The 15,643-nt window shown below is 42.7% G+C and overlaps 1 protein-coding gene across 2 annotated transcripts in view; it reads right to left on the bottom strand.

Annotated features, from left to right (window-relative positions):
- PLCXD2 (phosphatidylinositol specific phospholipase C X domain containing 2) overlaps positions 1 to 13,355 on the bottom strand; it is a 61,462-nt gene extending 48,107 nt beyond the window's left edge. The window contains exon 1 of one of the 2 annotated variants that reach the window (XR_008374979.1): positions 12,624 to 13,302. Coding sequence is in view for 1 of the 2 variants with exons in the window: in XM_053565791.1 (XP_053421766.1) it covers positions 12,624 to 12,786 (163 nt within the window). In the remaining variant the exon portion in view is untranslated. Of the gene's footprint in view, positions 1 to 12,623 lie in introns of both variants that reach the window. The other variant, XM_053565791.1, reaches the window with a different exon arrangement.
- Positions 13,356 to 15,643: the final 2,288 nt, after the last annotated feature.

Here is a 15,643-nt window from a genome sequence, read left to right as displayed (position 1 = left end):
TTTTGGTCTTTGGGACCAATCTTATTGTCCCTCCCTGCCTTTCCATTTTAACTATCTGTATGTGACACAGGTCACAGTCATTTGTCTATGAGCTCACCTGACAGAAGCCAACTTAATCTCTCTTGTCTTCTGTGCTTCCATGACATTTAGTTTATACTTGACGAACTTAGGATACTGGATGTTTTTTATCTCTGTGTCTGTCTCTGCCATCAGACTATAAGTCTTTGAGGGCAGGATCATGTCTAATTCATGCCCATATCACCATTCCTATTTTCTGGCATTTAGTAGATGCTAAATACATTTATATAGAAAAATACAAGCACAAATAACTGAATGAACAGATGTTTAGAGAGTTAGTTGCCTAAGGCTTGGTAAGCCGAGGTCTCTTGATCCTTTTCCCAACTTCTCTTTGGCCCATCCATCCTCTTTAAACAAATAGAGTTCTCTGTTTGTACCTTACCACCCCTCGCAACTGTTAAGCCCCCACTCCATTTATTTCCATTTGTCCTTCTAGCTTGAGTCATCCAAGTCAATGAAGAAGAACGTGTGAAAAAAAAAAAAAAAAGAGGACAATGTTAGCTAGAAAGGATGGCTAATGGAGCAACTGTAATAAAATACTGCATTGAAAAATTTAAAAAGAAAAGTCTCAGAGAGTAGATTTCCTGCAACTTATGCTTGCTTAAATTATCTTCTCATAACATCTCCTTGTGGCCTCCAATCTTGTGCAACTGAATTAGGTCTTTGGGAAAAACGCACCATTTGTGAAGAACTTGATTCCATATTAACAAGTGCAGAAAGGTTCAGGCATCTTTAGGATATACAAAATTAGCTAACATGAGTCCAAGATAATAACTTTAAACCTTCTTGCCAACCCAAATGGATAAAATTCATCTGTGAGACCTGATTATTTTCCATGAGGCATGTGGGAGGGTGTTAATAACAACCATCAAACTGCCTGTGAGAGGGCCATGTGGCCAATTTAATTTTTAATCAGTTGCCTATTGAATTCATAATTATTCACAATGCAACAAAGCACCTGTATAAGGCAGAACTCTTGGAAGTACAGGATGTGGAGCAACTTACTCTCTTCTATGTGGTGAGAAGCCCAAGGGCATCCCACTGTCTGAAGACAGATATGTCCTGGGAACCAAAAGAGCTGGTCCTGGTGAATCACCAACTGGCTGAGTAGGTTAGAACTGGAGTAAATCAGAGGTTTTCAGAATGCTTTTCAGACCTGGAATACTTTCAAAAGAAGGGCTTATGTGTAAAAGAAATGCAAAGAGTTTCTCCAGAAAAAGCCACCACCATCTCCACTCCTGGCCCTGAGGTGGCTGGAGGGGCACCTAGGGGGCACCAAACCTCCCCAGGGCTCTGCAGGCAACCAAGGGTATTCCATTGGCCTAGATATTCTCCAAGTCAGAGGGTTTCAATCTCACGTATGGGAGGTATTTTAAAGCATTCCCCAAATGGAAAGGTTTCTATTATCTTTTGATTTGAAAGATATTCTTTTCCTTAGGTGTCCAATAGACCCTAATCCCTATCCCTAATTAAGACACGGTATAGAAAATTCATTAATAAGAAAATTCTTCTTTATTCTGCTAATGTACATCCACCCCTGTCTTTGAACAGATGGCATTATCTTTTGTAAAGTAACCTCTCAGAAGGAGTACTTGGTTATCCCCTGATGAGCTCTCAATCATACCTTTTAGTTTGTAACACAAAAGAAAAAAATGATACTAAGATTTAATGGAGCCTGTAGTCCCAGCTACTGGGGAGGCTGAGGCAAGAGAATCGCTTAAGCCCAGGAGTTGGAGGTTGCTGTGAGCTGTGTGAGGCCACGGCACTCTACTGAGGGCCATAGGATGAGACTCTATCTCTACAAAAAAAAAAAAAAAAAGATTTAATGGAAACCAGATAAATTTTTAGCGTAGGTGAAAAAGTTGTGTTAAATTAAATATTCTACTATAAACATCCCTCGCTTTTATAAAGCCTCTTGGAACAACTTGGGATCGTCGGTGTGTGAAATTAAATGATGTTTGGTGTTTGTAGAAAGGAAACTATAAGTTTCTGTTTTGTGGTTTAGTACACACAGCTAACCCTAACACACCCTGAGCTGCCAATATGTTTGAGGAGACACTTAAATGAGAGAATTCACACAGAATGGGCAGAACGCTGGACACCAGGAGAGCACATAGGGGTAGCCTCTCTGGGACTAGAAATTCAGGACAGATTTCCTAAAAGAAGTTAAATCTTAGTTGAAATATATAAAAAAAATTTTTTTAAAAGGAGGGTATCTTTAACACAAACATTATGATACTAGAGGTAATAGTAGCTGTGGGTGAGGATAGAGGATTGAAGTATATGATTTAGCTCTGAAATCATCTCCACTGGCACTATCCATCATGCCCTTCTCATAATTCTGAAACGTTTCACAGGTACCTCAAACTCAGCATGCCCCAGACTGAGCGCATCTGCGTCTCCCGCTACCCCTGAACCTGCTCCCTCTCCAGCATCTGATTTCTGGGAATGCCATCACCTTCGTTTCCCTTACCAAGCCGGTTGCACTTTCTTTTGAACCTTCCAGTTAATTGCCAAGTCCTGCTGACACTCTGTTCTAAATAGCTCCTGAGTCTGTCCCCTTTCCTTGGTCCATGTGCCCCTCTCCCCTTCAGGGCAGCAGCACCTCACACTTGGATGACCGCAGCAGCAGCCTAACTGGTCCCCTTGAGTATAGTACTTCTTGATTCCAGTACATTTGTGTAGCAGACGGAGTGATCTTTCCCAAACACCAAGTTGACCTTGCAATTTGCCTGCTTAAAATCCTTTCCACTCCTGTTCAGTCCAAGTCATATCACTTTGACATGGCTTATCAGACTTCCAACCAACTGGGCACTTTACCCTCTACCCTCTCCTCCTGGTGACCTATGATACAACTATAAGGAACACTTTTGGTTCATCAATGGGCCATTCCCTCTCTTCCGGATCACCACCCATATTATTTCCTCTCCTAGAACACTGTTGCCTTGTTCCTCTTATCTAATTCCCATGAGTCCCATAGAATTCCCACTTCCTTCAGGAGGCCTCCCTGGATTCCTAGTTTTTGTTAATCTACCTCTGCTATATGGTCCTTCCAGCAGTAACCAATCCCTCCCTAATCATCCTATAGAGCACACTGCACAGCTTGATTAAATGTCCGTTTCTCCAACTACACTGTAAGCTCTTCGAGGTTACAGTCACACACCTATAGTGATCATCACTGAATCACTAGTGCTGGGGAGAGAACCTGACAAGGGAGAAAATCAATACACATGCTGAATAGAGTGAAAGAAACAACGTGCTCCTCACCTCACCCCCGGGGCTCCTAACACTGGGGGGTCATTTAGTTTCACTTTTTTTTTTTTTTGTAGAGACAGAGTTTCACTTTATTGCCCTTGGTAGAGTGCTGTGGCGTCATGTAGCTCACAGCAACCTCCAACTCCTGGGCTTAGGTGATTCTCCTGCCTCAGCCTCCCGAGTAGCTGGGACTACAGGTGCCCGCCACAACGCCCGGCCATTTTTTTGTTGTTGCAGTTTGGCTGGGGCTGGGTTTGAACCCGCCACCTTCGGCATATGGGGCCGGCGCCCTGCTCACTGAGCCACAGGCGCCGCCCCATTTAGTTTCACTTTACTCTGAACCGGTTATCTGAAGAGCTTCCCACCCTTTCCCGCCTGTCTTTCACTGGCTGCTCTTTGCCTTCAGGAAAACGGTCAGTCATGACAATGATACTGGAACTTCTTCCTCAGTCGGTCCTTGGCCCGTGGACCACAGATCCAGTGGTAAGATAGGATTTTTATTATACAGAAAGGAATACAGAAGTAAAAACCACCAGAGCTTCTGGAAGGGGAAAAGAACTGGGGAGTCTCTACATAGGCTCTTTATCTAGGGGTAGTAAGTCTTGAGAATTACCCTTGGCCAGGACTTGGTAGGTGGAAAAACATCTTTTCAAAGTTAATGAATGCAGTAACAAAAGAATGAATGTAGTTAGTCCTCCACTAGGGCAAGGTTATCAGGTCCTTTACAATTTTTGTCTCTAAGAAGAGATTAGGGTGTGTGCTCCCTACTCAAGGTGGAACCACCCAAAACCCATCTCAGGCTGCTTTGTTCATGATCTTGTTAGAGCCCAGAGGGTGTGTCCTGAAAAAGGCAGCCTGTTTGTGCTTGGAAATGGGGATCTGATTTCTGAGCTAACCAGGGCCAGGGGAATGGGTGGGGGGTTCCTGTCCAGCCCTGAGTGGTGGAATCCTTTATCAACAGGGCCTATTAGAATCCAGTTTCTGCCCATTTCCAGCCTTACCTCTACTTTCTTTAAATGAAAACTGTGCTCTGGCCACATCAGACTGCCCAGGTTTCCTCAGGGTTGCCATGACCTCTCACACCTTAGTCCCCTGTGTTGTGACATTCTTCCCTCTACCCAACTGTCTGCGACCCACTCCTCATGACTCAACTCAAGGGTCCCGCTTCCTGAAGCCCAGTCAACCAAGCTTTTCTCCTACCCCTAGTAACAGAATTGAGTAATGGGTTTTTTGAGTGTTACAGTACCCAATGCATTTTCTCTATCCTGTCTGAAGTTTGGGCTTCTTCTAAGATCATTCCTTCATGAAGAACAGGGGAAAGAAGGCTATTCTCTGTAATTACCTCCTCTAATACAGTCCCTGGCACAAAAAGGCACTCAGTAAGTATCTTTTGAATTAGTGATTTTCTTTTAAATGAATACTATTTTTTATATATGCAATGAAAACAAAACAACAGCAAAAAAACAAGCACTAATTATTTTTTAAGTCAAATTAATGCAACATGCTCATATAATTCTTGTGGGGGTCCATATGGGCACCTCCTGCCAGGATGATGACCTGAACTCATACCGGGGAGGACAGACAGGAATGTGGTTTTCACCCTTAATTTTCTGGCACTGGTGGGGAGAGGAGGGCATCTGCTTTCAATTGCACCTTAAAAATACTACTTTCCACATATAAACCTTGAAATCATACATGTTGATAAACTATACATATCAGTCTGACAGGGCCTAGGAATTTTTCAGTTCCACCATTACTGTAGACTACTGTTCTCTAAGACATTTGCATTACAACACATAAATGGGTCCTATTTTTCCCTTTATTTATATCTTGTCAGATTTGTACAGGAAAAAAAAACCTGATAGAGTATTTTCTGAGAAAAATGATACTTTACAGCTGGCTGTTGTAGCGTAATTGAAAAAAAAAAAAAAAAGCACAACCCGTTATTTTCTTAGGAAATTTCAGCTGCTTAGTAGACAATGCACAAAAGATTGTCTACATTTTATAGATGATACAATCTAGACATTCCCCCTTAAAGCAACGAAGACTCCAAGCCCCAACCTCCTTTATCTTGGAGTTACCTCGTGCCCTACTAAGTAGTCCTCCATGTACGGCTTGGTCCTCACCGTGTTCAGCAATATAATCCAAATTCCCATCAATGTTTAACAACAGGAGAGAAGTGGTGGAAGGGCTCCTGCTTAAGCACATGTGTAAACACTGAAATGAATTGAGTCATAGATATCCTCTGCCTAAATCTGGCTCTTGACGTGTGTTCAAATTCTTTTCACACACACAAACACGCCCACCTATTACAACTGTCTATAAATAATCCCTCCTCTGCAGGCCTGGTTTGAAACTCTAATTAGGGTTAGTCAGCATTTGCAAAGTGGTTTGGGATCTTCCCCGAGGCAGAGTTACAGGATGGTTAAGGCACTTCACTAACATTACCTTTCAGTGTGTCTGGGCTCCTAAACACTTCAGAGGCAGGAAAACATTATGGAGGTCGTGACATGTCCTATTTAGTGGAGGTCAGGTTAGGTCAGATCACATGTTGGAAATCAACTCCTCAGCCTCAGAAGCACGTCTGAGAGAGGACTGTGCACGTGAAAGCAACATTCTCCCAGGGTGTGCAGTGGCCAAGATCCTAGTCAGTGGCTATTTACGAGGGGTAAACAATAGCAGGTGGTAGAATTTGGGTCCCCTCTAGGGTGAGGCTAAGGTGGTAGCTAAGCTTCTGTGCATATATGTATGGTGGGTTTGAGCACACATGGGTCAATGCATGCATCCAGAGAGATGATGAAGCTATTCCAAGTTCTAGAGAAATGGTTAAAAAGCATGTGTAAAGATTTGTTCAAAGGCAAGCATTTAAAAATACTCCCACTCTTGACCTGGGAACAAAATGACTGGGTCCGGAGGGCAAGTGCTGAGGAAATGAGGAAAGCATAGCACAGTTAACAATATGGTCTTGTCACAGACAGCTGAGTTTTCCGAAAGGCTTTGGATGTCTGGAGATGAGAAATTTTGACAGCTGAATTTGGGATGTGTGGACAGGATGGAGTAAATGACTAGAGAGAATTTTCTGGCTCTCTTGATCAGCTGCCATCACATTGCATTTAAGACTCCCTTGGTGCTCACATGCCAGCCCTCCAAGTATCCTTCCCTTCCCTTTTAAACTCTCTTAAGGTGGGGACCATTCAAGTTACCCTAATCTGATCAGACAGAGAAGACTGAGTCACATGGCTTAATTGGACAGGAAGTGCCTTTAGATTGTGAATTACCTGAGGGTATGAGCCATATCTTACACCTTGTTTTTGTTGTCCATTCCAGGCATAGGCTTTCAATAAATGTATGTTGTGATTGATTTTAAAAATGCTACATAATAACTTTATTATTATTATGTGCCAGAAAGCTTGCCATATGAATTATTTATTTAATTGTGATACTAAGCAAATGAGGTAGCCCCATGATTATCTGTGTTAAAGACCCTGAGACACAGAGAAGTTAAGCAACTTGCCCAAGGTCACACAGTTTGTGAAGGCATAGTCAGAATCTAAATCCAGGCAGTCTGGCTCTAGTATTCATACTCTTAGTCAATCCATGAGCCTTCTTTTTAGATTTCTGTGATTCTAGAATTCTTTGTGGCCTTTGTGTGATTTGAGGAAAGGGGTTCCCTTAGGACAGGGGTTAAGAAAACGAGTCTTATTACCAGAGAAACCTTCTAATGGGAACACCAAAGTCATAGCCTTCTTTTTATTTTTCACCATGGCTACCTAGAGGGAAAAAACAAATGAGAAACAAAACAAAAATAAATAATTCCGGCTTGGGACCCATTGCTCAGTGGTTAGGCAGGGTATGCTAAACTACAATGATAACTATAACAAAAAAAATAGTTGGGCTCTGGGGTGGGCACCTGTAGTCCTAGCTACTTGGGAGGCTGAGGCAAGAGAATCGCTTAAGCCCAAGAGTTTGAGGTCGCTGTGAGCTGTGATACCACAACACTCTTCTGAGGGTGACATAGTTAGACTCTGTCTCAAAAAATAAATAAACAAACAAACAATTTCCATTTAAGAGACCATCTGATTTTTTTTTCCTGATTGAGTCTGCCCTGGTAGGTTCAGCTTGGTCCTTAGATTTCTACAACCCTGCAGGATTTATTCTAGGACCAACTGATGAGCCAACCAAAACTTCTCCTTACACAATTTATTTTGCTTCTTTTGGGGTGGTCCCCAAATCTCTTTAGAGGCACCATACCCACCATACCTCATCTGATTTCCAGGAGCAGGGTCGGGGTAATGACCCCTCTATCCTTCCCTACTAGTGATTGTGCCTTCATGTCACCCAAGTGTGAAGAGAGTGTGGGACCACTGGGAGAAGAGCTATAGAATTTACCAAGCAGTCAAGGGTAAAACTGTATAGGAAAAAAATAGGAGTCCAGAAAGTTACAAAAAATAAAAAGAGAGAAAGAGAGAAGGGAATGATCACCAGCAACATGAGAACCGGGAACTGGAGAGCAGCGAGGAGCACTTGAGAAGGCTGACCCTAGGAAGGTAAGGCTGGAACAGGTCAGGTTAGTGGAGAGGAGGCATAGCAGAGAAGAAATGAGAGCAGGGAGAGGCAGCAGCCTGCAGGAAAGACGAGGAGCTCAAATTCGACAAGGCAGAGGGATGCTGGGTGAAGGACGTGTTCCTAGAAAAGAAGTTGTACCTGAGCTCTGTCTCAGAATTTTCATTTCTAACAGGGCTCAGTGATGAGCCTTAGCTATGGTTTCAGGAATAGTAAGCATTAAAAATCAGAAATAGATTGGAAGATCTTCATATGGCTTCATGTGGCTGCGATCTGTGCAGTTCAGCTCTGGTCACAGTGGAAAATAAGGATGTCCACAGGCCACTTTTCTAGCAAGCTTACTCTGAAATTCCATACATCTTTCTACTAGGATTTAGGATAATGGGAAATAAGTCATATCCTCCATCTGGGAGTTGTTCAGAGACCATGAAAAAGACAATTAAAAAAATAAGAACAACATGTTGAGAAGTGCTGTGATGAAGGTACCATAACAGGGAGACAGGTATAGGAGCGGGCATCCCCTAGCCATTTCCCATGAAACTCCCCATTCATTACCTCAGTTGGTTAATTTCACCTGGAAAGCCCCTGTCCCAGCCCTGACCCCCAAGCCACATCCATTGAAGTCCTGACCATTCTTCAAATCCTAAATCAAGTGCCATTTTTTCAACAAAGTGGTTCCTGATCTTAGAAGCTGGTTTAATCTTTCCATTCTTTATACTTGTATAACACATTATTTATATCTGTGTTTTAATATTTATTCCCATCAGTTCTTTTTAAAAAACTACATATGATTAAGGTGTATATTAATATCTCTCTATATATATTTTAGTGGTATACAGGTATGTATGTACATCACTAAGTAGTAACCTTCTTTGACAGGAGGGTTGATGGCTGCTTCATCTTCGGGTCTCCTACAGGCCTGAGCATGGGTTGACTAAAGTGCTCTTAGGATCTAATGAGGTACAAGTTCATTTAGATCAATTAACCCACAGCCCCTTTTAGGATGCTGAAGTGAAAGCCCCTGCTTCATTCTGGCAATCCTCAGTCCTTTTATGCACATGCTAAAAAATATTTTCTTATTTTGAAGAGGTATAAAAGAAATGGCCTTTAGAGCTAAATGATTCAATCATTCTTTCCATCTCTTTCTACATTTAGACAAAGAACAGGCAACAAAACAAAACAAAACAAAACCCTCAAATTATTTAAGTAATTTTTAATCTGGAAAGGACTCTATATTTCATTTAATCCAGTATCTTAATTACAAGTGAAGAAACTATGTCCCTAGAAATTCAGATACTTCTTCAGTATCACACAGTGAGAATCAACAACAAATTCCATGACCCTTAAGCTCAAGGCTCTTCCTAACAGACCAAATAGTTTACCTTTCATAAAAAAGAAAGAGCATGGATAATAAAAAAGGAATAGCACTAAAACATATAGAGAAAAAGAATTCATTGAAAAGCAATATACATTGCAGAAAAATATTTTCCTACCAGCGCATTTGACCACAGAGAATATCATGCTTTTACTAACATCAGTGAAATGTTTGCAACGGTTTAAAGATTTAATTTAAAAATATGAAATTTGTAGTTTCCAGATCCATTATCTTTTGGACAGCAAATGATTCTATACAGTTTTCAGTGAACACTGTTCTGAGGCTCTTTTCCCAGATATTTCAATATTTTGGGGTGACACTGGTCCTTAGCACATGTTAGTAACAGTTGCAGAAGTAAAATGTGCAGAGACATGGAGACTCTGTTGAGGTGCACATTCACACATGTTCTCTCCCATCACCTTAGGCAAATGCAGCAGGTGCACTCAAATATGACATAGTTCAGTCCATGCCAGTTCTGCTATTATTGCACGATGTCCTGCCTGTCCCATCACCCCACTCCCATCCTGACAGATCTAACCTAGTCTTTCAGACACCCCAGTTGAGTATGTGGGCACACACATACAAACACAGAACAGGTCAGTGCACTATATTCTGATTTAAAACTTACTAGGTTACAATTCTAAATGGGGGAGATGTAGCTATATAGACATATGAGTGTCTATATATAATCCCTCAGATAAAGACTGCAGAGTTTTAACAGGCGGCGCCTGTGGCTCAGTTGGTAAAGCGACGGCCCCATATACCGAGGGTGGCGGGTTCAAACCTGGCCCCGGCCAAACTGCAACCAAAAAATAGCCGGGCGTTGTGGCGATGCCTGTAGTCCCAGCTACTTGGGAGGCTGAGGCAAGAGAATCGCTTAAGCCCAGGAGTTGGAGGTTGCTGTGAGCTGTGTGAGGCCACAGCACTCTACCGAGGGCCATAAAGTGAGACCCTGTCTCTACAAAAAAAAAAAAAAAAAGACTGCCGAGTTTTTAAAATTCCCTCATTCATTGCAAAAGATGAGCTGTTAGAGACCACCCCCACTGCTGTGCACTTCCCAAGACCCCCTGCGGGGCACAGGGACAGCATATGGGTTTTAGTAGCTACACAATACCAGTTCTGCCACTTACTACTTGTGTGATCTTCAGAAATTTCTTAATCTCTTGGAACAATGATTTCCTTATTTCTAAAAGGAGGATGTTAATACTTCATGGAGGTGTTAGGATTTGAGGTATGTATGCCATGGGTGCTGCATAATAGCACTCAGTAAATAATAGCTATTGTGATGACAGTGGCAATAGGAGGGAGGAGGAAGAGGGGAAGAGGGAGGCAGACAGTAGCCCCCACTGCCCAAATGCTTTCTGTATTTCAGTATTTCTCAATAAGGGTTGGCAGAGAACTTGACTGCTAGCCTTTATTTGGCTAGTATCAAGATTGAGGTGGAAGGAAGTGAACTAACTGGGAGTCCAAGAATGGTTAGCACTTAATACATAATTTTCCTGTCTTGAGCTTACATATGCAAACGCTTAATGCCCCTTCCACTCCTGGGAAAAGGGCATTTCATTGTGGTAAATTCAACCTCTTTTGAATAGTCAAGGTAATTTATTTTCCTTTTTGCTTGGCAGTACCAGACTATACAAAGTTGGGTGAACAAATTCCTGTGTCTCCCACTCTGGCTAATCATAGAATTTCCAGCTGTAGCAGCAGGCCATGGCTATTTGCTCCCACCTTCCCACTCCCTTGCCCCAGCAACTCTAGTCACTGTGAGATATGCTATGGATATAGAACAAATACCCAGCTCCTGTCTGGAGTCACCGAGACAGAATTCACAGCCAAGCCACTAGTAGAGCTGTTTGCTATAATTTGGGGTGTGTAAAGTACAAGGAAAGAGGAAGCCCCAACCTACCCTGCACATGACCTAAATGACAGAGCCATTTAGAGCCTGCCTAAGATGCCATTCTATTTGCAAACATATACCTGCCATATCAGTCAACAAAACAATTCCATTAGAGAGCCTGGAGGCAAATGACTAATATCCAAAGTGGCCCGCACATCATTTTGGTGATGACTGTACAAGCGTCAATTAAACATAGAAAAGATCTGTTTTGAAGGATGCCCATCTGGCATTTCCCAACAGGCTGTAATCAATGGCTTTTAAAACCTAAGTTATCATATATACAAAGAAATTTAGCAGCCCTCTCTTTGCTCAAAAGCAACCAGGGCCTCTGAGGACAATGAACCTGGAAGATCTCCAAAAGAAGAGGAGAAGAAAGAAAAGCCTGTATTTAAGGTCAGCACTGCTCTTTCTCATGCATAGAAAGCAAAGATCAGGGTTTGCATGAGGTCATCACTTTAGCCACCAAAAAGACAGACTGGTCCAAGGAATGCTTGGGAGTTTGTCTGATAGTCCAGGGGTGAACTTCAATTGTTATGTTTCCAAGTGAGAGAAGGGATTGGCAGTATTCCATCCCCTGCTCCTAGGAGTGCTTTCCAAATACCAGCATCACAGGACTTTGCTCTGTACAGTAGGCCAAGCTCACTGCCCAAATATCCTTCCCTAGAAACCATCCTTCAGCTACCTTTTGAGTGGAAAGAAGAGAGCATATCCAACAAACTATGTCAAGGTATGAAAACTCCAGCAGTGAGGTTTTAGCATAGTGGCTGGAGCAGAAGCACTGTCAAGATGTTTCAAGGCTTTTCAAGGCTGTGGTTTTGGATCAGTCAGGCAGACACCTGTATATATATATATATATATAGAAAAAGCTTCAAACACCACAACCTCATCACACCTAATGACTGCCTGTGATGAGAGCTTGCACCCTGTTTTTCTGGCTGTTCCAACAACAAAAATATGTGTCTTTATATTCAGTTGTGATTCTGAACCTATTCTCTAATGCTTATTCATTTTTGTTTCTTTCTCCAAATATACAAGGTCAGATAAATGGAATATCTTTTCAGTTTTAATTTTGATTCAGATCTAAAATTGTTAATGGATTTTTACCCATTACCCTTGATCTCTTTTTCTCTTTAAGTGATTCAAGAAATGCCTCATATACATTGGCTTCTTCAATATTAAGAAGGATAATATTCTAAGAATGAGGAAATATAAGCAAAACTAACCAAAAAATCACAAGCAAAAACAGAGGTGCTTCCATTCTCATAAATCCCTTTGTCAATGATGTAGTGTACTTAAATCTCTTTAAAGCAGCTGCTTCAGTGTTAAGTTTTTGGTTTGGAAGTAAAAAGGGGTCACTGACAATTTCTCAGCACAATAGAAAAGCAACCCAACCCATTAACAACACTAAAATGGCAGAATTAAACATAGTGGGAAGAAGTAGGAATAGAAGAATACCTGGGATTGCCAGATTGGAAAGGGGTAGGTTGTGGAGGTGAGGGGGCAGCGAGGCCATCCAGTCGGCATTGCAGACCTCCGATGATGTCTTTGTCCCGCTGGGGTTGGGGGAACAGATGGTCCCCATTCTGAGTTTCCTCCTTGCCTTTCTAAATGCTAGCATCTTTCCTCTCAACAAATTGGCCAGTGTCAGCCCAGTGCTACTCACTCAGTGATCATCACTTCTCAGGCTCTGTAGACATTTCAGAGCCACCTTTGTCGCGACAGATTGTCTAAAACGGTTTTCTGGCTGGGAGACGGGGCAAATTGGTGGTTCCCTATCCCCCAGCACCAGCAGTCCCTACCCTCTCCGGCCCAGCCTGCGCACCACTCCCTTAATCTGCTCAGTCCCTGCTCCGTTAAACTTCTTACGTTCCTCCTGGAGCCCGGGGAAGGTAGGCCCCTAGAGATAAACCTTACAGAAACTGAACGTCCGAGGGGCAGCCACGCCCGGAGCCACTCACACGACAGGTGACCACACAGCATCCAGACTAGCCTGTGGATCTACAGACTATACACATGTGCGCGACAGGGCACACCATCTCTGGCCTGATTTATGCTTCTATTTATGTCCCTGGTCTGGCCGATAGGCTGCGACTCACTCCCTCAGCTTCTCTGCACAGACACCCCCTGCCCTGTGGCTTCCTGAAAGGCGCTCACAAGAGTAACCGGCAGCTCCCGGACTCCGGCAGCCCCGCCCCGCACTGCCGGGCAGATTTGTCGGGCTAGGCGGCCGGCGATTGGCCGCTGGCGAAGCGCGCTGCGATTGGCCGGCGCCCTCTAGGTTGCCCCTCTGTCCGGCTCCCACGCCTCCCCTGCTCTGCAGTCTCTTCCCTGCGTTACTCCTGAGTTCCTGTGTGTGGAAGGACGCGGCGGCTGCCCCTGCGTTCCGGGAAACTTGCGGGCTTCGGCCGCCCGGTCCTCGGATCTCCTTTCCTTCACCCTTTCACACAGCCTGCGCTCAGATGTTCAGCGCAACCACATAGGCTTGGTTCTTTCTTTCTTTCCCCTACACAAGCACGCTCCGTGACAATTACATAGAAAGCGTTGCATTTTCTGTAAACCATAGAAGCAGCAGAAATATGAGCGGTAAAAAAGCTGAGAAAGGTGCTGTGCCCCAGGTTTGGCTGACAACATCAAAAACGGTTTGTGTTTCAAACATTACATAATTAAGATCGACCTACACTCTGCAGTGCAGGAGTTCCTTGCTCTTATTCCCGTCTTACAAAGGAGGAAATGATGATTCTTTATACTCGTATCGCCCTGTTGTTTGGAATCCTCTTTCAAATTCTTCGTCCCGTTTGCTCTTTACAATTCCTCCGCAGGCCAGGAATGGATCGCAGATATGATTTCCTTTAATCCATGAAATGAAGCCTGGCATGTCATGGGATGGCACTATTTGGAAATTCCATTTAGGAATGAAGTCCCTCTAGCCTGGAGACTTGTAGTCACACAAACCCATTTCCTTGTTTGTTTGTTTTTTTGCAGTTTTTGGCCGGAGCCGGGTTTTGAACCCACCACCTCTGGTATATGGGGCCACGGGCTCTGCCCAATGGTACTTTTCCATGGTGGAAAATCATGGGGTTTCTGCCGAGATGAGGCCTTTGCACATTGAAAATCACAGGAATATCATGGGGATCAGGCAAATTAAGAAAAGCACCCTGGCCTTGATGGCCCTGAAGGGTTACAGGCCAGGCAGATCCTCAGCGACTGGGTAGGGCCTTACAGGAAAAGAAAACAGTTCCTGAGCTAAGAGAAGACTGAAGGCTTCTATACAGATGTGTAGGTAAGCTGACAGGTAATCACCAAATGGGTCCATCTCATCTCCTACACCTCACACCACCTTTCTGCGCACATAACTCCTATTGCACGTTAGCCCATTTTAACATCTTATGAAAGTTTCTTGTTCTAGGCTATTCTTAACATTCATTTAAACATTCTTTGCTGCATAATATTGCCAGCCAGTTATTATTTTATTGTTCTTGTTCCTCCCCCACACCCTTTGGGGATATGTGAATAGAGGAGTATCACTTGTCAGTTAATTGAAAGAAGGTGTATAATACTTATCATGTCTCTTCTGCTGCTTAAAGGGCACTTCAGTATAGAGCTGCTTGTCTTCAAGCATACCACAGGATATAGGACTATGTCACTAGGTGTTTAAGTAAACAAAGTTTTTGTTTTTTTATTCACTACTTTAGAAAAATCACTTTGTGAAGGAATATCTTAAGATTTATTTCTGAAGTATCATCTTTCTGGGCTTCCTTCAACTTGTAAAATATATATATTTTTAAATAGCCAAAGATAAAACTTTATGGAAGCTTCCTAAACAAACAAAATGTGTTTTTTAAGTTGTTCTGTGGAATGTTAATTTTAATGCCCCCCCATACCTATTAATGGAAGGAATGAGCATATTACAAAAGGTATGGAACTTCAGAGACTTAGAAGTATCACTGAAAACTTGAGAGTGAGACAAGTGGAACCACTCCAGAATGAGATGTTTGCATCTCTGAGAAGTGGCAGCTTTTTTATTCACAACCATTTGATTTGTTCAAGAAACTGTCCAAAAGGAAGGCAAGTCAGTCCTAAAAAAACTCTTGCATATTAAAGCACAGCATCTAATATAGCACTTGACATATAGACAGTGCCCAATAAATATTTGTTAGGAGGGAAATGCAGTGCTCTGCTGTGCTCTACTCAGTGCCTTAGACCAATACCTTTCCAACTTTAACATGCATGTTAGTCATAACCTTGTAGACTAATTCTGATGAAATTGGTCTGAGATGGGCCAGATACTCTGCATTTCCAACAGGCTTCCAGCCAATGCTTTTGCGGCTTGTTCATACTACACTTGTGAATAGCGGGGCCCTAGAGAACAGGCTCATGTTTGATAGGTAGGAATAGGCATTGCCTTTTCTTTCTTTTCCAAGGTTTTATAATATTTTTATATCACTTTTATAATTAAAAAATAAATTTATACTTTA

This window comes from Nycticebus coucang, chromosome 16 (assembly GCF_027406575.1).
Source record: "Nycticebus coucang isolate mNycCou1 chromosome 16, mNycCou1.pri, whole genome shotgun sequence".
Lineage (NCBI taxonomy): Eukaryota > Metazoa > Chordata > Mammalia > Primates > Lorisidae > Nycticebus > Nycticebus coucang.
The sequence above is the reverse complement of the archived record's forward strand: the minus strand, read 5'-3'. Positions and strand labels throughout refer to the sequence as shown.